General features: G+C 37.3%; 2 protein-coding genes and 1 pseudogene across 4 annotated transcripts in view; 1 reads left to right on the top strand and 2 right to left on the bottom strand.

Moving 5' to 3' along the window:
* Positions 1-225: 225 nt before the first annotated feature.
* Positions 226-2,607, bottom strand: LOC308352441 (hypoxia-inducible lipid droplet-associated protein-like; annotated as a pseudogene). The gene is made up of 3 exons: positions 2,599-2,607; positions 2,132-2,187; positions 226-457 (listed from the first exon to the last, which is right to left on the bottom strand). The product of its transcript is annotated as a hypoxia-inducible lipid droplet-associated protein-like (transcript).
* Positions 2,608-4,931: 2,324 nt separating this feature from the next.
* Positions 4,932-5,789, top strand: FAM237B (family with sequence similarity 237 member B; the record flags this gene model as incomplete). Its single annotated transcript, XM_080818644.1, has 2 exons — positions 4,932-5,322; positions 5,755-5,789. The coding sequence occupies 2 exons, from the start codon at positions 4,932-4,934 to the stop codon at positions 5,787-5,789; spliced, it is 426 nt and encodes a 141-aa protein (XP_080674770.1).
* A 7,383-nt stretch (positions 5,790-13,172) lies between these two features.
* Positions 13,173-23,865, bottom strand: part of CFAP69 (cilia and flagella associated protein 69) — a gene marked incomplete at its 5' end in the record, with an annotated part of 53,534 nt that continues 42,841 nt past the window's right edge. The window contains 7 exons of one of the 2 annotated variants that reach the window (XM_080818563.1): positions 13,173-13,582; positions 13,914-14,018; positions 15,406-15,492; positions 17,351-17,548; positions 18,848-18,924; positions 19,472-19,609; positions 21,329-21,521. In XM_080818563.1, the coding sequence (XP_080674689.1) occupies positions 13,412-13,582; positions 13,914-14,018; positions 15,406-15,492; positions 17,351-17,548; positions 18,848-18,924; positions 19,472-19,609; positions 21,329-21,521 (969 nt within the window). In that variant the 3' untranslated portion in view covers positions 13,173-13,411. The remainder of the gene's footprint in view (positions 13,583-13,913; positions 14,019-15,405; positions 15,493-17,350; positions 17,549-18,847; positions 18,925-19,471; positions 19,610-21,328; positions 21,522-23,865) is intronic. The other variant, XM_080818562.1, reaches the window with a different exon arrangement.

Raw genomic sequence — 23,865 nt, 5'->3', positions numbered from 1 at the left:
CATACAGCAGAACCCAAGCAGAAGAGTGACATCACTTCATCCCACAGTTATAGGCAACCCACTCACACGTGTATATTAAACGGGCTCTTTATCCAGGACGAGGATAGGGCCAGGACAGGCCCTTGAAGGGCCAGATGGAGAGCCCTTCAAGGGCCTGTTAACAGTTCTGATAACACTTTGCTCTGAACTTGCCTGCCCAGGAGTTTGACACCTGGCTCGACACACTTAAGGCAGTGTTCCAAGGTTATAGCTGGTGGAAAGAGTTCTTATCCACACCCTTCTAGATGGATGGTCTGGAAGGTGCTTGGGGACTCTGTGTTAGCCAACTGACCTCTGGTGGTCCAGGAGCTCCCAGGCAATGGGCTCTCCACTTAAGCCCCCCAGGGACTCCATCAGTCTAATAAGGACAGAGAGCAGAGTCAGCACCACACCTAAGAGATAGAGGTTCAACAACAGGCTTCACAGCTGAAAAAAACCCACTCCTTTGTAGAACAGTAGAGTTGCCTTAAAATTCTGGAATTTCTTTGGATCTTCCAGGAGGAAGGGTCTGGAGTATTCTGCTCACCGTAATAGTGGGTTGTGTTAGAATCAGGAGAAAAGTCAGTCAACCCCATATGACTCAAGAGAACAAAAATGCAGCCTGCAGTGAAGTACAGAGCAAGACCACCTACATTGCTCACATATCAATCTGGTTTTTCAATTCAGGTTTTATTTTCTACCTGTTTAAAAGTTGTGTTCTTTATTTCTGTCATTTAGAAGTTACCCAAGAAATTTTACCATACTTATTTAGCAACTTTACAAGTATAAATTCAATATCTGTATCTTACCTTTTACCATATGTATTTATCAATTAACAAATTCCAAATTTAGGGGCAAATGGGTGGCTCATTCAGTTAAGCAACAGCCTTCAGCTCAGGTCATGATCTCAGGGTCCTGGGATCGAGCCCCCAGATTGGGCTCCCTGCTTAGCGGGGAGCCTGCTTCTCCATCTGCCTCTGCCACTACCTCCCGCTTGAGCTCTCCTGCTCTCTCTCTCTGTCAAATAAATAAATAAAATCTTTTTTAAAAAATCCAAATTTACTATCCACATCTCACTTTTTTAGCTTCCTTCTGTTTTTCTCCTCTTTCACATTTTCCTTACTGTTTGATGCTTCTTTCTCCTTGATTCCCTTCTTCTTTCCTTGGATGTTTCACTTTCTGGATAACCCAACAATGATTTAAAAAATACATTTGTCAGCATTTAGAGAGGTTCTATTTATATTGTATCAGTGGACCCTGCAGAGTAATCAATCTCATAGTGGATATTTTCTGCCATTGTCTTGACAGTAGATACTAAAAGTAGAACTTCCGGATCATTTTCAGATTTAAAAATTATGCCAGCTTTCTACCATGGTGATTATACTTACTAGCTGACACTCTTCTCAAAAGCCTATGAAAGTGTTCATTTTCTCAAAAATTTGCTAATGTATAATATCATGCTTTAATTTTTGTTAAAATTTAATTAGTGAAAACAATGTATTATTACTTGAGGGTGAACATCTTTTTTCATATATACTGGATTCTGGTTATTACTCTTCTATGAATTGCTAGTTTGCATCCTTTGCTCATTTTATAGGAGTGGAATGCCCAAGATCAAATCAAATTGGACAATAGCTTTGGTGGGTGGGAATTCTTTGAGAGAGGGAGGGATTCAAGCTTCAGAGGGTTGTTGGATGTTGGATTAGATAACTTATAATGTCTCTGCCAATTTTAGGAGTCCATGATTAACAGTGGACTGAAATGCCCAGAAACCTAGAGCTGAAGAAAATCTGGTGTGAGATGGATTTGTGTGCATTCTACCTAATCAGTTAATGAATCACTTATCAGTTCTGTTTTGTAGAGGAGCCGTTATTAAATTTGGGAGGGACATGAAAAGGGATTACCAGGGCAGGACTAATGATGGCTATACTGTTAGGAGGAGGAGGGTAGGACTTTAGGAGAAGTGGACTTTAGGAGAACAACTGCTGGGAAATCGGGCTGTTGGGCTTGGCACACTGCCTCACCATCCCAGCTCAAGAACCGATGAGGAAAAGGTGACCCGCCTAAGGGTAAGTGGAGATAAGGCAACTAGCTTTGGGTTGATTTCCCATACAGCTCCTGTGATACAGCTCCTGTGACTGCTATTGGAATTTGGGCATAGGAGACAGACTTAAACACAAAGATAGTCCAAATGATGTGTCAAGGCTGAGACTGATGCACCATATACAGAGAGATATTTAAGGGACTTGAGCCGAGTCTTCACTCTATCAAAGGTTAAAGAAAACTCTCTTTTCAGCGTTGAACAGTGTCTATATAGGTAGAAGGGAAGATACGTTGCAAGTGTGTACGTGTTAGTATTAATAATTTAAATGGTACGTAGCTAGAGATTAGAACCCATCAAGGAGGTTCACTTTAATAGGAACTATAGCGTTAGGAAAGTTTTTCTCCAGGTAGTAGAATAGCGTAGAAGGTTGGGTGGGTGGAGGGAGGAGATTTCTTTGGTATATACCAGACTGACGGCTGTGATGGATTTTCGCAGAGAATGGCAGAAATCAAGAGGAAGCAGAGAGCGAGGAATACCTGAGCCATGGCAATTTAGAGAAATTCGGAGGAAGGTAGGACAGGAGCAGCGACCCAGTGCAGGGCGTGGCGGGTCCAGTGGGTCTCCAGTCAGGGAAGGTGGGCGAGAAGAGGGCTGGACCTCGGGAGCGTAGCCACCCACTCTCTGCCGCCTCTCTCTAGAAAAGGAGCGTGGTTCGGGCTACGGGGCTGACCACCGCACCACCCGCGAGGCCGCAGCAGAGCCCGAAGCGCCGCCTTCGGCGAGCCAGAGCCTCCCAGCCTCCGAGGGCGGTGGGACCGACACACTTCAGCAGGGCGAGCTCGAGGCGCTCAAGGCGTTCGCGGTGGACCGCGCCGAGCGCGGCTTCCCGCCTTTCGCCTGCCTCCGGGGGTGGGTGCGGCTGGGCAGGGGGTGGGAACCGGGAGGTCTGGGAGTCGTCTGGTGCCCGCGCTGTGACCTCTTGTTCCTCCCAGGTAGGAGGCGCCGGAGACCTGGAGGGAGCTGACCCACGCGGAACACCGCACTGGACGCGCGCCTCGGCGCGGAGGAGAGGTACTCCATTCGCGCTCGGGTTTCCTCTCCCGAGTCCAGATGACCCACCCGGAGGCAGGAGTGTAACCTGAAAGTCTTGTAGAAGAAAATCCTCAGGCCCCACCCAGTCGTTTTCTTTTAGAAGTCGTATCATAAATTGGCACTCTCCGCTCATTTGGGGGGATCTGCACAGTTTCCGACAGTGTGAAACGATCCGAATAACCTAAGTTTAAATTTGTTTCTTTTGTTCTTTTATCCTAACTTATTTTAAGGGAGGTGTCAGACAGCCGAATATCAGTAAGGAGGTGGTGGTGAGTCTTCTCGATCTGCAACCCCCTAAGCCCCCCACCCCCGCCGCCCTGGCTGTCAAGGTTGTGTCAGGGACATTTCCAATGTCAGCCTGGGATAGTAGCCGTAGGGGAATTCAAGGCCAGTTTAGTCCTTGATGTCCACTTATGTAGCTAGTTTACTGAGTGATCAGTTGGCAGGGAAACTTGTGCAAAGAAACATTAGAAAATGCCAAGATTTTGCTGAATGTTACTGGCCCTGCACATATCATAATAGCTTATATTATCTTTATTGTCTTTGTGCTCCTTCAGATATATATGTTAATTTTCTCCAAACAGATCCTGAACAACCTGAGAGAAGCCAGGGAGCTACCAGGCATCAGTCCATAACAAATATTTTTCCATGAATAAATGTAAGAAGGATCAGTTACTTTGAAACTTGGTGCTTGGGCATCCAACACCATTTGGGTTAATAGATTGGTAACATCTAAATTAAAAAAATAAGTAAATGCCTTTTTCTCGTGGCTACACATAGAATGGACTGTATTCTAATCCCCTTAGTTGGAATGTGTTGTGGTAGGAGTCTTGGATAGGGAGACCCGAGACCTGAGCACTTGCTGAACCATATCAGGAGTATTTTTCTAATTTGTAAAGGGAGAAGTTTGGAACACATGCTTTTAAAGATTTTTCAGCTCTAAAAGTCTGTGATGAAATGAATCTATCACATCTTCCTAAACATGTTTTGGATTTCAGTGACTCCTGAAGACTTTATCAGAAGGTTGGTTAAACAAATCGTAACTGTATTTTTTCAAAGGAAGGTCTGAGAGTCAACAACTTAGAAGAAAACCAACAAATACATAGTAAGCAAATTTGGCTTCATCAAAACCAAACACATCGTATTTACGAATTTTTAGGTTTAAACAGATCATTAAGTAATTGAATCATTTTCATTTTCTTTTTTTTTTTTTTTTTTAAGATTTTGTTTATTTGTCAGAGAGAGAGAGAGAGAGAGTGCACAAGCAGGGGGAGCGGTAGGCAGAGAGAGAAGCAGGCTTCCCACTGAGCAGGGAGCCCAATGCAAGTCTCAGTCCCAGGACCCTGGGATCATGCCCTGAGCTGAAGGCAGATGCTTAACTGACTGAGCCACCCGGTGTCCAAATAATTTTCTTTTTAACTTAAAAATACTTTCGCTGTTGTTTTTTTTTCCCAAGAAACCAAACAGATGAACATTGGAGAGGGAAAGGAAAAATAAAATAAGATAAAAACAGAGCAGGAGGCAAACCATAAGAGACTCTTAAAACACAGAGAACAAACTGAGGGTTGCTAGTGAGGAGGTGGATAGGAAGATGGGCTAAATGGGAGAGGGGCATTAAGAAGGGCACTTGTTGGGATGAGCACTGGGCACTGTATGTGGGTGAGGAATTACTGGATTCTGCTCCTGAAACTGGTGCAACCTTGTTAACTAACTTGAATTTAAATAAAAAAATAAAAACTTAAAAAAATTTATTACCTTTTTTTTCCCTGTATAGACAATGGGTTTTGCCACAAGAAGATGGATCTACCTACCACTGGGCTGCATGATGTTGATCAATCTGATGAATGCTGATTTTGAATTTCAAAAGGGGGTGCTTGCCAGCATCAGCCCAGGCATCATGAAAGATATTGATTTCCAGTGCTGGAATGCTTGCTCTTTGACATTGATAGATCTCAAGGAACTCAAGATACAGCACAATGTGGATGCTTTCTGGAATTTCATGTTGTTCTTGCAAAAATCCCAACGGCCTAGACATTATAATGTCTTCTTAACCATAGCTCAGGATTTCTGGGACATGTATGTAGACTGCTTGCTTTCACGATCTCATGGAATGGGCAGAAGACAGGTGATGCCTCCCAAGTACAATTTTCCACAGAAGATAACAGGAGGTAATTTAAATGTGTATTTAAGAGAACAACAGGCTTAGTGTTTTAAAAAATTAAGTATTTAATCCTTATTTGCCAACAAGCTAACAAATTTGCCCAATTTTTTCTATCATGATTGACTTTGATTTTCATTTTTACTGATTATGTATTATTAGAAACTGCAGGAGCTCTGATATGCAGAGATCTAAATGATCTTGAGCTATAATGCATTTGGTAGATCATTAAAATTATTACCTTATTTTCCCCATGGATAGTTAGTTCATAAGAAAACTATTTAACACCATAATTATTCCCATTACATTTATTGAAGAGATTTTAAACATAGGATATATAATTAGGTTTTTAAATTTTTTTCAATAGGATTATTTAAAAGGAAGACATCTTAAGAGTCACATTAGAGTGACAATTAATAATTTCTCCTCTCTAATATTATAGGACTGGATTTTACAAAACATGAGTTTTACATATAAGAGAATGTGGAAAAGACATCAAGCACGGTGACATCAACCTGAACATTAAATCTGTCAGTATTTCTGGGGTCAAATATTTCCTGCAGTATTTATCAAAATTGTTATTTCTAATTCTTTAATATTTATGAAAGTTGTATTTGTGTTGATGTGTAAGTGCTTTATGGCTTTTGAATTAGCATTTGTCTTTTCAAGTAATTTGTCAATAATTTTACAAAGGCATCTTTGTAAAGCATTAAAAAAACACTTAAAATGCAAATGCAATATATTTTTAAATACAGTAGTCAATGGAGTAATGCTGTAACTAATTTTATAAGATATCTTATACATAATGTTGACATAATGTTGACTTTAAAACTGTGCCGAAATTAATGCCAGTATTGTCCTAAAAGGTAATATTTAATCTTGATGTAGTGTATCAAGTGGCTTCTGAAATGTGCATTTTATCACCAAGCCATCCTATATATTAAAGTGTTTTTCTATGCATTAAGGACTAACATTTTTTATGTTCTCACTTTTATTGTCTTCAGTTTTTAAAAAAAAGAATAACAAACAGGAAGGTAATAAGAAACTTTGTTTTAGTACAGTCTGATAGAATTTTCATCTTTAGTTATTAGCTCAGTTTTCTTCTTTTTAAAATATATTTCCTATTTACATCTCACATCTTATTCCAAAAAGGATATGAAGCTTTAAAAATATATACTAAACAGTATGATAACATGAAGTAGATGAGGAAATTGAGATGATGGGAAATGAAGACAGGAAACTAATAATATGTAGTTGTAGTTTAGATTAATACTTTCCTTTTTTTTTTAAGATTTTATTTATTTATTTGTCAGAGAGAGAAAGCGCACAAGTAGGCAGAGAGGCAGGCAGAGGCAGAGAGAGAAGCAGGCTCCCCGCTGAGCAAGGAGCCTGATGTAGGACTCGATCCCAGGACCCTGGGATCATGACCTGAGCCAAAGGTAGTGGCTTACCCAACTGAGCCACCCAGGTGTCCCCAGATTAATACTTTCAAATGCATGTTGTAAAAGCCTATACCTTTGATAAAAGGGTGGCTGTAAATTAGTCTGAGTTGCCTACTTCTCAAAGTGAAGAAGGACTCATGAGCAGTTGCAAGATTCACACTGTTGATAAGAAAAACCAAACAACATGTTTAGGAGAAGCCCAGCTTTTGCTAGGACTAAAAACCAATAAAAATCATAGGTTTTCATGATGGCTACCATGGTATATACAGCACTGTTTTTTCAAGTTCCTGGCAATGTCAGATTCCCTTCAATACAAGCTGATGCTTACACATCCAAACTCAATTACATATAAATAATTTTAAGAGCCCCCCCCCCCAAATAATACGCAACAAATGTGCAACTGTCTGATGGTTTGACAAGAGTAAACTTTAAACTTTAAAGGGTGAGGTGGGGCTGACGTTGAGTTATGGACCACTTTGAAGTTCTGATGAAGTGATAGACACTTTAGTAGAAGTTACATGTACACAGTGTCCATCATTTGTGGATGATTTTGGGGGAACGGTTCATGGACCTCAGGTTAAGAATCTCCAATGTATTTTTTTAATTTTGATTTTTTGGTGTCCATTTTTAAAGAATCTCCAATATTAAAGAATAAATGAATTATATAGCTTTCTAGTATTATTTTACAAATATTTCATATAACTCAGGTTTTTTTAAGATTTTATTTATTTATTTGACAGACAGAGATCACAAGTAGGCAGAGAGGCAGGCGGAGAGGTGGGGTGGGGGGAAGCAGGCTCCCCGCTGAGCAGGGAGCCTGATGCGGGGCTCAATCCCAGGATCCTGAGATCATGACCTGAGCTGAAGGTGGAGGCTTAACCCATTGAGCCACCCAGGCGCCCCATGTAACTAAGTTTTATATAGTAACTAGTTGCAGATAATATGAGGTTGTAAGTCTAATGAATTTCCACGTTCAAAATACTTTATCTTGCCAGTTAAGGACAGATCCCTAAGTTCATAAAATCAAGTGGTTGGAGGATTGGTCTTATGTTCTCTTATTCAAATGACCAGAAAGAGACACAAGAAGTTGCCTAATTCCTTTCCTACAGGTGGAGGCACAGGGTTATGATTTTCCCTAGAGAATCTCTCTCTTTTACCTGTGGGCAAATGTTCGATGCTCAAAAGTTCAATGGCATAAAGCAAAACCAGATCATTTTAGCCTAAGAAATGGTTCAACCACATGTCCTCACCATAGTTGTCATAAAAAATTTCTACTGCATCAAGGATGAACTTTTTAGTGTTAATCAATTAAACTTAATTGTTAGCCTTCCAAAATAGGTTAATTACAAATGGGTTTCTAGTTTTCCTAGTTGAAATATATAGGCTACATTGGATTATTAAACATAAGGACATATGCCAAAATGGGCATTCTGGTTTTAGAGCAGTTCATCTTAATCTGTTTTGCTGGTACTTAGATATCATATTCTGTTAAAAATCCCTTCCCCAGGGGCGCCTGAGTGGCTCAGTGGGTTAAAGCCTCTGCCTTCAGCTCGGGTCATGATCCCAGGGTCCTGGGATCGAGCCCCACATCAGGCTCTCTGCTCCGCGGAGAGTCTGCTTCCTCTTCTCTCTCCCTGCCTGCCTCTTTGCCTACATATGATCTCCCTGTCAAATAAATAAATAAAATCTTTAAAAAAAAATCCCTTCCCCACCCTGCAATTTTTGGCACAAGTCATGTCATTTGTATCTAGAAAAAATTATTTTTTTCATCAATCATTCATTCAACAAAAACTCATTGAGCTTAGAGGTACACTGCTAAATAATCCTTGACTCACAGAGCTGCCATTGCAGTGGGACAAAGGTACAGTAGGAAATAATATTTCAGAAGTAGTTTTATGATATCAAAATATAAGTTTAAAAAGAGAAATGGTGGGGCACCTGGGTGGCTCAGTGGGTTAAGCCTCTGCCTTAGGCTCAGGTCATGAACTCAGGATCCTGGGATTGAGCCCCGCGTCGGGCTCCGTGCTCAGCAGGGAGCCTGCTTCCCCCACCCTCTCTGCCTGGCTCTCTGCCTACTTGTGATCTCTCTCTCTGTCAAATAAATAAATAAAATCTTCAAAAAAGAGAGAGAAATGGAAGTCAAAATGTGGTTGAGTGGGGAACAGTGTGTATTTCTCTTTTGCCCTATTCAAAAATCATCTGACTAGATGAGTCAAAAGATCACTTTTAAACTTTAAATAAAATTTTTATTTTTGAATGGTTTTAAGTTTGCTTAAATTTCCAAGGATGGTGCAGAAAGATCTTGTATACTCGCCTATTTTTTCCCTATTGTTAATATCTAACATTAGTGGGGTATGTTTGCCATAACTGATAATCTAATAGTGATAAATTATTAACCAAACTTCATATTTTATTTGGATTTCACCAGTTTTTCCCTGTTGTCCTTTTTCTGTTCCAGGATCTTGTCTAGGACACCACCTTATATTGAGTTATCTTGTCTCCTTAGGCTCTAAGATGTTTTCAATGACCTTGAGAATTTTGATCACTGGTCAGGTATGTTATAGAATATCCAATCTGGGTTTGCCTGATTGTATTTCTCAGGGTTAGACTGACTTTATAGACTTTTTGCATGAATACCACAGAAGTAAAGTACTATTTTCAATATTTCAGATCAAGGGTACACACCATCAACATGAGTTATCACGTACAAAGTTTAACCTTGGCTAAGTAGTATATACCAGGTTTCTCCACTGTAATGTTTTCTCTTCTCTTTCTATACTGTATGCTTTGGAAGCAAGTCACTAAGCATAACCCACACTTAAGGGAATGGGCAGTTATGTCCCACTTACTGGAGGAGGGAATATCTACATAAATTATCTGGAATTCTTTGGAGATTTGTCTATCCTCACTTCCTCCCCATCTTCTGTTTCCTTCAATCCTCTTCTGTCATTATTTACTTATATCGTTAGAGACTTACAGACTTTTATTTATGCTTTGGGTTATAATTCATTACTTTGTTGCTGAAATTGTTCCAGCTTTGGTCATTGGGAACTCCACAGGATGCTCTAGACACACCTTGTGTATTTCCATCCGTCCCTGGAACCAGCCATTTCTTCAAGGAGTCCTGGTTTCTTTTATTGGAGAATATTATTAGAAACCAAGATCTGAGCAGTAGGTGTTCTGTAGAATTTTGACCTGATAGTACCAGGCCAGTCCCTGAATGTCAGGGACTGCTTCTTTCTTTCTCAAAAAGCATTCTTGACTGGAAATCTAATACAAGCAATTATGAAATGTACATGCTAATTAAACTAACATAAGCACAGGCTGTGTTGGCAGAGTGTGTGTAAAAATGAGGAAGACTAGTTCCGTTATATCCTTCATGGGTCTTACGACACCTGGAAATCTTTGTTCAGTTTGTCTGGTCACAGATTGAGGAATATTAACAAATTGTGGTACTTCAAGAGGCTATGGCCAGATACAATGTCTGGAATGATTAGTTTAGTTTGTTTGTTTTAAATGTTATTTATTTATTTGACAGAGAGAGAGCACAAGCAGGCAAAGTAGCAGGAAAAGGGCGAGGGAGAAGCAGGCCCCCTGCTGAGTAAGAAGCCCGACATGGGGCTGGATCCCAGGACCCTGAGGTCATAACCTGAGCAGAAGGGAATTGCTTAACCAACTGAGCCACCCAGGCGCCCCATTAATTAATTAAATAAGAATGATTACAGAAAATGGGTATTTGACCTGAAAAGACTCAGGCTGAACATGATAGTTTTTTTCCTGTGATATGAAAGGTACCTTGTGTTCCAGAAGACAGACTGAGAATGAGATGAATGATTTATTCACTGGTTTTTATCCAATATAAGCAAAAATTGGCTAACAGTTTAACCAAGGAATGAGCTCCCTCATGTGGTAAACATCTCATTACTGAAGTGTGTCAAAACCATTTCATCTGTATTCTTTAAAGTCCATTTTTATTCTTTTAACTCTCCTTTCATTTAGTTTATTAGCAGAAGTTTCAGTTTGAGATCTTGAAATTTTGTCTTAATTGACTCATGGAAGGGAAATATATTGTCTGCCTTTCAGTCAGGCTGGGTGGGCTAAATAGGCTCAGGAGTAGTGTGGAAGCACCGATGTGTGGAGAACAGAGACCCATTACAGTTAGTGACATTGTCAGACCGATTCACTTGCTCACTGCAAGGGTGGCTGGAATTGTAATATGCAAACTTGATGTGCATCTATCTACCAAAGTTAAATGTCTGAATTAAGTAACACTATGCTTCATCCACCCACATTCCTTCAGCTGTTAAATCGTTGCTAGATAACGACCTGCCCTATTTTAGCTTTTCTCTTCCTGATGGGTAAGATCAACACAGCGGGGGAGGGGGGGGAGCAGTTCCACAGCTATCATAAATTATTTTGATTGTCATCAGTCCTAATCAGTTTGGAGATACTAAGTTGTACTACATACAAAAATTACCTTCAACCAAGTAATATCAATTCCATTTCTACACATTGGTTATGTAATAGTATTGGTTAATGTAATAGTATTTATGTCTCATCATTTTAGGGAAAGTCTATCACTGTTGCAGAGTAAATACATTTGAACTACTTTAATAAGTTTGTGTTTAGCCTCACCTGTATAGCATTTTACTGGCTGAATCTTCCTTTTGAGCTCAGGACTGCTCCACTTGCAGAGCTCAAGGGAAAGGCTGCCAGGAGCTGAGGCCACCATCATACTTATTTAACAATTTATTTACTGATATGTTAGTTTCGATGATGAATGAAATGTGGTTTCTACCTTGTCATTAGGGAGTTTAGCATCTGAGAAAGGAGCTTGTTAGTCTACGGTATGAGCCAGAGATTAGTGTTCTTAGCCACGGACACTTGTATATCTGATATATATATATATATCTGATATACAAGACACAGTATATCTGATATACTTGAGGTATATCTGGTGCTTTTCCTACGATCATCTCATCACTGCATGTTCCTATCCATGCCCATTCTTGTCCCAAGAACTACTCTTTGATGGAATCTTTGTGCTTAGGGCTTCCTGTGAAGAGGAGGAACAATTTATGCCTTCTAATATCTTGGTGGTGGTGGTGGCAATAGAGAAAAGGATTCAGGAGAGGCAAAGCTCCCTGATAAGCTGATGTACATTTTCAACTCCTACGGGCCACAAAGATAATGGGCAGCTGGGCCAGGATGAGAAGCTGCTGGCTAATGGTGTACTGTCAACTCATTCTAATTAGAACATTAGCAACAGTTGGCAGTTTCTCCCTTCACTGCAGATTCCACTAACTTCACAGATGGAGATAATGGAATATTACTGGATGAATGTGAGTTGGGGGAAGAAGAAGGGGATGAAGGAGGAAGTAGGAGAAGGTGGGCCCAGTGGAGATAATCCACTTATTATCTTATTTCCCCAACTCTGCATTCAGTAGCATCATGTTGGTAGCTTGTAATTGGTCACAGTGGGACTATTATTTACACCATCCAAATTGGCAAACACTGCAAATGAGGGCCTGTTCTCCTTGAAGAGCCGATTGTTACAGATTTACCAGGACACTGCTGAGTGTGCCTATGGGCCTAGAATCTAGACTCAAATTCCAGTATATTTCCCTATTTAAGAAAACAGGTTCTTGTCTCTCTCAGTCTTGGACATGAAGTTAACTTTGTGGCTTCCTGGGTGGGGTTGACATGGGAATGGAGACAGGCCATGGAAATCTCTTAATGCCATACAGGGACACTTTGCTCTATATCCAGCATTAAGGCATCTATCTCCTATTTTTTGGCAGAATACCTTCACTACCAAAGGAGGGAAGACATTTCCTCACTCTCCCCTTCCCTTCCCCATTAAAGAAGAAAAGTAGCATTAGAATTTGTTTTGTGTATTTTTATATAAAGAGTAAAACCATCTACATTTTTAAAATTTTTGTTGTTTAGCTCATGACTCACATTTACTTTTTATAACAGAGCCAACTTATTTTACTCTGACCAACAAATTTGTTGCAAATGTTTTTGCTGCCCAGTATTTATATATACATATATAAATATCCTGATTCCCCACTCCATCCATATATTTTGGTTGGGGTTGGCCTACTTCTCGCTCTGGGAGTAGGCGGTACTCAGATCTGGCCAAAGTCGTGGTGAACGGCTCAGGAGTGGGCATGTGGCCAATCAAGGGTCCCAAGAGGCAGAGGCAGATGCAGAGACTATTGAAAAACTGGCATGTATTCTTCTCTACTGGGTATCGACTTGGGAGAACTGCTAGGTAAGGAGAAGATCTTACTCACAGAGTTTCAGTCCTAGATCCACAATGCCTGCAGCCTTAATTACTCCTAGATTTATAGCTACAGAGCCTGGAAAAGTTTTTATTGGCTTAAACCAGATGAAGTAGTTCACATGCAACCAAAGGAGTTCAACTGACACAGTATATTTTATGATTTCAGTAAAGAGAATTAGTGATCTTTCCAAAGAAATTGATGACAACTCTTCTGGTGCTACATGTAGATATTTTCAATACAAATAAATTATATGTACTTAACTTTTATTTTTTCATAGTATTTTACTAAAATATTTGCTTTATGTTTATGAAGATATTCAACTAAAAAATTATAAGCAAACTTTATTTCAAAATGTCCATAGATCATTTTATGTAGGAACACTCTTCTTTGACTCATTCACAGTTTTCACTGCTTTCACCTTTTGTAGGGCTCCTCCTCGAATAGGCAGTTTTTTAAGAGCAATATCTGTATCAGCCAGAGGTCCTCCCAGTAATCGGGCAGGAGTGCTTTCCACTGTTACTACCCGACCAGAAGGCACCTGACAAAGCAAAAGGTATATGTAAGAGTTCATTTACAAAATTTTTCAATAAGAGAAAAGCCCATTCATCCTTCAGCTGATTTTAGAAAAGACACAAATTTGTAGCTGTTTCCTGGGAATCCTGTAGGGCTGATGGGGTCTAAACCAGTACTGGGTAACAGTGAATTTATCTTGGAGATAAATAGGCCCAAACTGTGTGAAATTTGACCAAAAAAAAAATATGAGGAAAAAACCCCATACAACTAACATTCTATGGAGACTAAATACAGTACCACTAAGAAAAATTATGAAGCAAAACAAACAAATGAACAAAAACAACAAAAAAACTTACCGTTGTGTTAAGGCCTTTAATATCTGTCCTGTGAAATATTGCATTTGGTGGAGGCTTACTGTATCTAGAAGATTCTATAGCTTTTTCCTGAAGTCTTTTTGCTTTCTGAAGATTTTTAAATTAGAAAGAAAGTAATATTAATTGCTACTAAAGCATTAACTATCATACTTGCAGTGAAGTATGTGAAGTACATTTAATTGTGCCTGATTTCTACTTGAACCATTTACTGAGTAGCACTGGAACCTGTACTTACTCACTTAGGCTAAGAAAATAGTTATTAGTAAGTTGCATCTTCTATGCATTGCAGAAGACACCAGTCACCTGAGAAAATTACTGAGAGTTCCAGTTATCAGTCATATATGACCAAGGAATAAAGCAGGTCTTCTGGAAATCTCATTTTAGCACATAATTTAATAAACTCCAAAATTTACCTAAGGTGATACATGTCTTCAAAATATTTTGCATAAATACTAATTCAGAATACTTAACTATTTCAGAGTAATATGAATTGGATAATTTGTTGCACTTTTGTTCAAACTCAGTATCTGAGGCACTAGAGCAGGTGAAATTTGAGATAACAAATAATCTGCATGGAATGGCTGATTTTCATTAATTACTCCTTAAAAGTGAGAATATTTCATAAGTAGAATTGGGAAGAATTTTTAGTGAGAAACACTAAACACTAAACACTAACGACTTTAGAAACACTAAACACGAAACACTAAAGACTTTAGAAACACTAAAGACACTCGAGAGACACAGTCCTCGAGTGAGCTTTTGTTCTTAACTTTAGTTTTGCTACCTTAATGTGGTTTCACTGTTTTCATGGGCTAGTTTAACATTCAACAGTTTCATATCTAGCCAAATAATTGTAACATTACATAAAAACATATCCAAAGTATTAGTGGAAGAAGTGGGGAAAGCAATGAGGTTTTGGAAATAAATGGTGCTTCTTACATATTTTAAGTCAACAATCAACATTATATAAATTTTAGATTAGTTTCTAGCTTATTCCTAAAGCAATTTATCATCTTTTCCCAAAGGGATGCTTTTCCCCAGTTCTCATTTAATTGTTAATATCATGTTTCTTTTGGTGGTCATGGAGGGGAAATACCCTTGGGGGAGAGGGTAACACAGACAGTTGTTTTTTCTGTTCTTCACTCCGTTTCGTACAGAAATGATCAATGATATAAAGTGGAAAGTAGTAGCATATTTCTCCCGCTTAATCCTGGCTAATGATCATCTCCTTTATGCAAGCCAGGAACACCACCCTTGCTTCCCACTGCTAGAGCAAAAAAATCTCAAAGTGGCATCCTCTGAAACTACGAAAATGCATAGTTATCATCCTACAGCATATGAGGATTTAACAATGTTGGTATTCTATAGACAGGTCAACAGAAAAAGGTGAAAGAATGAATATTTATTTCTGAAAAAGTATGCCTATCAGAACTGGCTATTTGTTGTGTATATCACAATATTTTAAGAATCCTACCTTTAAAGTTTTAGCATTTGATGTTCTGGCCAAGAAATTTTCCCATGATTTATTAGCCAATTCTCTTTGCTTGTGTGTGGCTTGTATCTGAAATGAGAAAGATAATTAAGAGTTCTAGTTTCTATGAAACGACACCAAAGGGCTTTTTAAGGCCCTTATTTTGAAGGAAGACCTAGATTTTGGCAATGTAAATTTTAGGGCTGACTAGCTAAACGATTAGAGTAAAATCCTTCCTTCATCATATGGTTAACATTTGAACTGCCTTCCATGACATGTAATGTAAAACTGTTGTAATGAAAATACAAAACATAAAAACAACAATAATCATTCTCAACAAGCCTGATTGCTTTATGTGATTATCACTTGTGAAGACAGATTATAATCCAGAACAAGCTATATAAATGACCCAACAGCAAATTCACAGGAGAAAATATAGAGATTCTTGCTGCCACTGATAATAGTTTACAGAAGGTTATATTGGTAAAATTACTAATTTTTGACTATAGTCATTTAAGATAAGCAGTTTTGTGAGAGTGCTGAGTCAGTTGTGGTGATACAGTCTAGGGAGGTAACCACTAACAAACTGCAAAGACTACGTAGTTCTCACCAGGCTATTCACTAAATATATAATCAGAGAACACATGCCCTTGGTTAGTATATAACATGTTATTAAATATGGATTATGAACCCAAGAGTATTTAATTAAACAACTGCTTAAAAATAAGTGGGGTCAAAGCCATAACAAATCAGCAATAACTATCAAATCAACAATAGCTCATCCACCACAGCAGACATTCTGCTGTTCAACAGAACTCAGCACAACTTCCAATAGGGTTATCCCACTTGACAGCAAATAAATTACTTAAATGACAGCATCTATGCAATAAAAACTCTTAAATAAAACTTTCAAGCAAATTGGTGTTTAAGATGGAGCAGAATTTACAGATGGAACACAGATAGAATTCCTACTAGGCTGCAGATAAAAACATTTAGTAGGCTATGTGCAAGATCAGGCAATCGAAAATACTCTGGAAATCACCTTAAAGAGTTTTAAACATTTAACTGTAATCATAAAAGTCCACCAAGCAGAAGTGGGGAATCTGCCCTGTCTTTGTATCTGAGGGACAAGCTAGAGCCACATTTGCTCAAAAAACTTTTGTGTTCAGTTTCTGACTGAACACAAAGCTTTAGGTAAATGGCTTATATTTTCCTGGCAGGCTTTTTCTGATTAGTTAAAATCAGAGACCAGCTTACCTCTGAATCTATAGATAGAATATTCATTGTAAGTTTCATGGCACTGAAGTGAGGGTGAAGCTTTTATCAATATACCTATGGTTGGTATACCAGTAAGGACAGATCACAGAGTGAGGGATGAGGGCACATTCTCAGGGAGGCTATATATAAAGTCACAGAGATACACTGTCAGAATTTGCTAAATGTATACACTTAGACCACAATTTTTAGAACTCTGACATTTTAAAAAATGTGTCTCAGGTGCCTGTTTACTTTTTTAAAAGATTTTATTTATGTATTTGAGAGAGAGAGCACAGGAGCAGAAGGGAGAGGGAGAAGTAGGTTCCCCACTGAACAGGGAGTCTGACACGGGGCTCAATCCCAGGACCCCAGGATCATGACCTGAGGCAAAGGCAGATGCTTAACCACTGAGCCACCCAGGCACCCCAGGTATCTGTTTACTTTTTAAAATGTAAGCCTATAGAAATCAAATCATTATGCCATAAACCTGTACTGAATATAGTAATTGAGTCTCAGGGCTGTTAATTTCATGGTTTCTTTAAAAATTGCACAAAAACACTGAAAATAAGTGTAAGAAAAACTACAAAATAACTCCATGTGCTGAAACATTCACAGGTAAGACAAATATATCCGATGGTAAACTAGTTTATTGAAATTATTATTTCCTACCTTAATGGTATATGTGACTTACTTTTGTATATACTTTTTGTTCATTTTGCACATCTTGATGTGCTTGGCTTTCAATCATCTCACTTTGAAGAGAAGCAACCATCTTTCCAATATTTTCTGATGCTGTTGTAATAGCTTCCAAAAATTTTTTATCTGTATTGACTGGTCTTAACTTTTCTAATTTTATTTCTTCACATATTTCATTCCATATTTCTCCAATCTATTATAACAAAGTTTAAGGTAAAAAAAAGTTAATTTAACCACAAATAAATGATGTAATTTTGGGTAAACTTTTATTTGGGTGGTTGTTCCAAAGTTAACACTTACTGAACCACCTTTCCCCATCTTCCTACTTGTGAATAAGTGCATTGGCAATTATTTGGGGCACCAATTACAGTTGAGTTATCATGTTTTACAATGATAAGGTATTTGTGGATGAGGCTCCACTACCTAAGTCTAACTCACTACCATTTTCACTGCCCTGTTTTATAGTCGCACTGTTTTCACAGCTGCAAGAAACTGCTGCTGTGGTCTTACCCTTTTGAACTACTGATGTCTTCCTCCCAAAAGCCCTGTATTAATAGCTAGGTCAAGGGATGCCTGGCTGGCTCAGTCCATACAGCATATGACTCTTGATCCGGGGGTCATGAGTTCAAGCCCCACATTGGATGGGAGTTTAAAAAAGAAAAAAAGAATAGCAATGCTTTAAAAAAATAAATAAACCAAAGCTAGGTCAAGCTGAACTTGTAGGGCAATTAACATGGGGATAACTGGAGCTCCAGAGCCCTGTCCTCTGCCCCTTACCTTCTAGCTCAGACAGTAACTGAATCTCAAGCTCTTAACTCCATGGTTTCATCATACTGACAGCTCCATCTCATATTCTAGGTTGTTTTTAAATTAATGTGCTTGAGTATGCTTATATTTATAGAAAAATTTATATATACAGGATTGGGATGAAAGTGAGCTTTTTTTTCATTTGAAAATAGAGACTTATTCATTTATAACATTCAAATACATAGTACTAATATTAGTAGAAGAGAATATACTTAAAAAGACTTTGCTTCAAAATACTACAAAAGTATTTATTTGCCAATAAAAATATAACCAACAGGGTGAGAAACCTCATATCCTTTAACTGATATTTGATCATCATATAAACTAAAGATAAAATAATATTTAATAAATATTAATAATTTATATTAATAAGCAATAATTCACTTAACTATAATTCCTAATGCTCTCTAAAGAGAAGAAATTATATTTTAAAAATTCCAGTAAGCTTCTAAATAGCTCTGTCAGTAACATCCATCTTCTTTTATAAACTAATAGTTGGATGAAATCATATCCTATGGAAAATACCAATCAACTATAGGTTTTTTGAACAGTACCAAATACAAAATGGGAAATAAAAACTATACAGTAAACGGATGATTGCTTACAACTATGAATAGATCTTTTATTTCCCAATTGATTTTTTTGTTATATTAGAGTTTAGTAAGATTATTAAGAAGGTACTCACTTTAAAGTCAAGGTATCTATGTATGATACAAAGAGTGACAAAATCTTCAGCAGATAGGCCAGGTAAATTTTCAAAATCTAAACAAAGTTTATAAAGAAAGAATTACTGTAACAAAGCAAGTGATTCCAAAAGGCTTGTATCTATTTTATAGAAACTAATGCCAACAATTTTTATTTCATCTTGATTACAAAAGTTAGTTCTGTGAGCTTCTGGCTTGCTGAAGAGTGTTTGGCAACTTTTTTCCTTAACGGGAAGCAAGGAAAAAAAAAGGCAGCAAGGATTTTAAAAACTCAGGTATTTCACAATTCAAATGTTTAAGCCTAATCATCTAAACTAACCACCTTTAATCCTGGAACTGCCTGGGGAGCTTTGAAAGATGCTGATGCCTGGGCCCCACAGAGATTCTGATTTTAATTGATAAAGGGTCATCGCTTCTCGGCCTTTTGGCTAAGATCAAGTGTAATTGATAAAGGGTGTACCTTGGGCATTGGGTAAGAATGGAACATGCACTTATCTGTATAAAAGGATTTTGATCATCATATTTGAAAATAGACTCCAAAGCATAATCACTTTGCAAACTGAGTAAAACAGAGGCTCTTGAGAATTTGACAAGTAGCTTCTTACCCAGTTTGCCCAGCACAGCATAAATTTTTGCTCTGATATTCTCAGCAACATCCATAACTGCAAGAGTTGGGCAGTTTGCAGGCAATGGCATGATTTTTTGCTCTTCTTGGAAACTGGTAAATAGAGGTTTCTTTGTATCTAATCAATGCATATCATGAAAACAGAAAGGACAGATACAAACATTAGTAAATTAATATCTCAATTTGAAATTTTAGTCCAGACATAAGATATATAAAAATCTTATAACTGAATAAAATAGTGCACTGTATATGGTTATTCTTTTGAAAGCATTACCAGTCAGTTATTCCTCACTCTATGGCAAAACTTTTAATTATACATAAAATACGGAAATTTCACAAAATAACTTTTTAAAAAGTGAAACTCTTATGTAAATAACTTTTCTAATTTTGAGATCCAGAAATTGAATAATATCAGTTTAACAAAGATGTAATCTCCTTCACTTTTGGGTTCTATATATGATGCTATAAATATGAAAATAATTTTATGATGTTACAGATCAAAACTCAGAAATAATAAAAATTGGTTGAAATAGAAATCATCAGAAGTTAAAGGGCAAGTATTTTCATTTAAAAATTAAAAATATTAACAGTTTAGATGAAAAGAAACTTGAGGCTTAGAAAATGTACCCTAGCACTGTAGATTGCTGATAATTAAAATTTATGAACAATTGATTTGTTTTTATTTAGAAAACAATTTCTTCTAGGGTGGTTGGTTGGCTCAGTTGGTCAAGCAACTGCCTTTGGCTCAGGTCATGATCCCAGGATCCTGGGATTGAGCCCTGCATCGGGTTCCCTACTTAGCAGTAAGTCTGTTTCTCCCTCTCTCTATACCCCTCCACCTGCTTGTGCTCTCTCTCTCTCCCCTGTTCTCTCTCTCAAATAAATAAATAAAACCTTAAAAAAAAAAAAAGAAAACAATTTCTTCTTTTATATAAAAAGTAAACTTGCTTCATGAATATGAATCAACAGAAATGTACAAAATGCTATAAAAATTGTTTTCAGGCGCTCCATTTACATCCCAAATTTAACTGGTAAAGGAAATGTTACTGAATCTATTTGTAAAAGCAAGTAACTGAAAGGAACTTCTTTAGGACATGATGTTGGGTTTTTTTGTTTTGTTTTGTTTTGAGTTGAATGATAAATCAAATATCACTTCCTGAAAATATTCTATAAAAATATGAACCTGGGGGCACCTGGGTGGCTCAGTGGGTTAAAGCCTCTGCCTTCGGCTCAGGTCATGATCCCAGGGTCCTGAGATAGAGCCCCGCATCGGGCTCTCTGCTTAGCGGGGAGTCTGCTTCCCCCTCTCTATCTGCCTGCTTCTCTGCCTACTTGTGATCTCTGTCTGTCAAATAAATAAATAAAATCTTTAAAAAAAAAATATGAACCTGCTACTAATTTACTTAGTTTTCTTCCATTCTTTCAGAATTTGATAGCAAGTTCTACAAACTCTTGTGAAAAGAACTTTAAACAAAGAGGTGGAAGTCTTCATACTTCCCTAAAAATTTTTAAAGATCTCTTTTTAAAAATATGGGTAAACAATGAATTAAGTCCTAGGATGTAATGAACAGGGTGGTGACTACAGTTAACAAATACTTTATTGTATATTTGAAAGTTGCTAAGAAAGTAGATTTTAAAAGTTAGATCACAACAAAGAAATTGTAACTATGTGTAGCAATGGATGTTAACTAAATTTATTATGGTAATCACTTTGTAATATGTACATATATCAAATCATTATGTTGTACACCTAAAACTAGTGCAAGTTATATGTCAATTATATCTCAATTAAAATATGCATTTAATTGCTACTACTGACAGTTATAAATACACTTACCAATGATCATCCCATGTTTATCACGTTTTACTCCCAGTTCTTTTTCTTCCTTTCTCCATAATTTAATTAAAAGACTAGCAGCTGTCTGGTCCTTCTTCCCTCGCCAAGCATTGACATGAGCCGTAGTTTTGGGATTATCACAAAATTCAACCATTATTCCAAGTATTAGATTACAGAATTTTTTTTGGTTCAACTTTTGCAAGGAAACGGAAAAGGAAAAGAGATGTAATAAATTTTAAGAATTATAACCTTCAAAATAAAGAAACCCCAAGAAACACTTGTATTAACCAGTAACATTCTTCTAAATTATGGCCTTAAAAAATTCACACTCTACTTAAGTATGACTGGACAATCTCCTATTGAAAACATGTTTAAGAATTAGAAAGAATAAAAAGATTCAATATTATTCTGATGTAGTCATAAATATATGTCATGACCAAAAAAGCAATTGATTTGGTTAGGTTGAGAAAAAGAGATATTGTAAAAGTAAGTGAACATGTTCATTTTAAGTGGAGCAAGGTAAACAGTACGAGACATTGTTCACTCTAATTATAGGATCCTTCCAATTTACATGCTTTATTAAGGTTTGTAAAGACTCATATTAACTATAAGCTTGTTGTGACTAAGAAAATAACTGATGGTAACTGCAAGTGGAAGTCACATATGAAAATAAACCTTTTGAGATTTAATTTTGTATTTTGCAAAGTAAGCATTTAAGAAAAATTATCAAGCATATTTCCCTTGTTTTGCTACTAGCTTTCAGCAAACCAAAATTTACGTATAGAAAAGTTCATCCAGAGTAATAGTCTCCACACAGTAATAATTTGTGTCTGAAAGAGTTTTTGTTGATTAACTCATAGTATACTGTTAATAGAATATAGCACAGGAAACATGTAACCTGTTATTTAAGCAAACATTATCAGTTTCCTCTATTATAAAACGAAGGATATTATTACCTGCTTTAGAGAGTTATTGTTGATGAATTATACAAGACTGCCTGGTATATAGAAAGCTCTAAATAATATTTAACATTATTAGCAATTATTATCATTGCATACTGAATAAATATTTTAGCAAATTGTATTAAACAGAGCTCTCAATTGGGTTCTTTATTCCTATACTTCACTTTCCGGAGAAAGAGGCAAATTTCAAGGGTTGGAGTTGATAAAAAAAACCTTTATTAAAGAATATTTGTAATCTGTAATTAACTTGATTGGTTTAAATCACATTAAGCACAATCTAATATTTATATTCATTAAAAATAGAAAACACTTACATGGCAAAAATATGTGTCAGGAACTATTCCAAATACTGTATGTAAGTGTATGTGTGTATATCTATATGTGCATATGTGCACATGCACACATAATCACTCATATAATTCTCCCACAGAGCATGGGATAGATACTATTGTTATCTCTGTTCTATAGATGAAGAAACATGTAACTGAGATGTTAAATACTTGTCCAAGTTACACAGATAACAAGTATTGGAGGCCTCAGTCAGACTGATTGCAGCCTATGATCATAACCACTGCGCTATATGGCTTTTCCTACCAGTCTTCTTCATGCCTTTCCATCAGAGAAACCCTAGTGGTGAAGAAGAATGATCACAAGTGAGAAATGTCTTTGAAGTCTATTATATAACCTTCAATATTCACATAGAATTCATTATTTAGTATATACATGTTTAATATAACTCCCCATTTCCTAGTCTTCAACTAAAAACAAGATTCTAGGAAGATGTGCCAGCTTAATTCTGTGACTATGAGAATCCCCTGACACATCACCAAGCACCTCTGGGCATGCTTGTACTCTCATCAGAGAAACATGGTGAGCTATAGATCATTTAGTAAAGCCACACATATATCTTTCTGTATTATGTCCAATTTTCTGAACAATCCAAGGGCTTCTGGTTATGACTCACTCCTGTTTATTAAAATGGGTTATTATTATTTTTATTTATTTTTTTGTAATGTTTTATATCTAATGAGTTTGCTTTCCTATATGTAATACCAACTAATTTTCTTTCAGAGAGATGAAGGGACACAAATAACTTTAGTACCTTTGCTAAATCCAAGTAGGTTTGTTATTCTGTTTTTTTCTTTTTTAAGATTGTGTTTATTTATTTGAGAAAGAGGAGAGCACAAGCAGAGGGAGTGGCAGGCAGAGGGAGAAGCAGTCTCCCACAGAGCAGGGAGCCCAATGTGGGGCTCCATCCCAGGACTCTGGGATCATGACCTGAGCCAAAGGCAGATACTTAACCAGCTGAGCCACCCAGGTGCCCCATGGTTTGTTATTCTGTTAATAAAATCGTGAATGGTGGTGATCAAGGCAGGGACATAGGTAGAACTCTACATGGGAATATCTCTTTAAGTTTTATTGAAACCAAATTATACTTTTCCTCCCATATCATCTTGACATGAACCTACTTGGAATTGAGGCCAGTAGGGAATTACTTTGAGGATAATTGAGGGTCTTTGCCATTCTTTGGTGTTAGATGGCAACTGTCTTTCCTGGCAAACTTACTATAGTCAT

Source organism: Martes martes, assembly GCF_963455335.1.
Source record: "Martes martes genome assembly, chromosome: 11".
Lineage (NCBI taxonomy): Eukaryota > Metazoa > Chordata > Mammalia > Carnivora > Mustelidae > Martes > Martes martes.
This window is presented reverse-complemented; position numbering and strand designations above follow the sequence as displayed.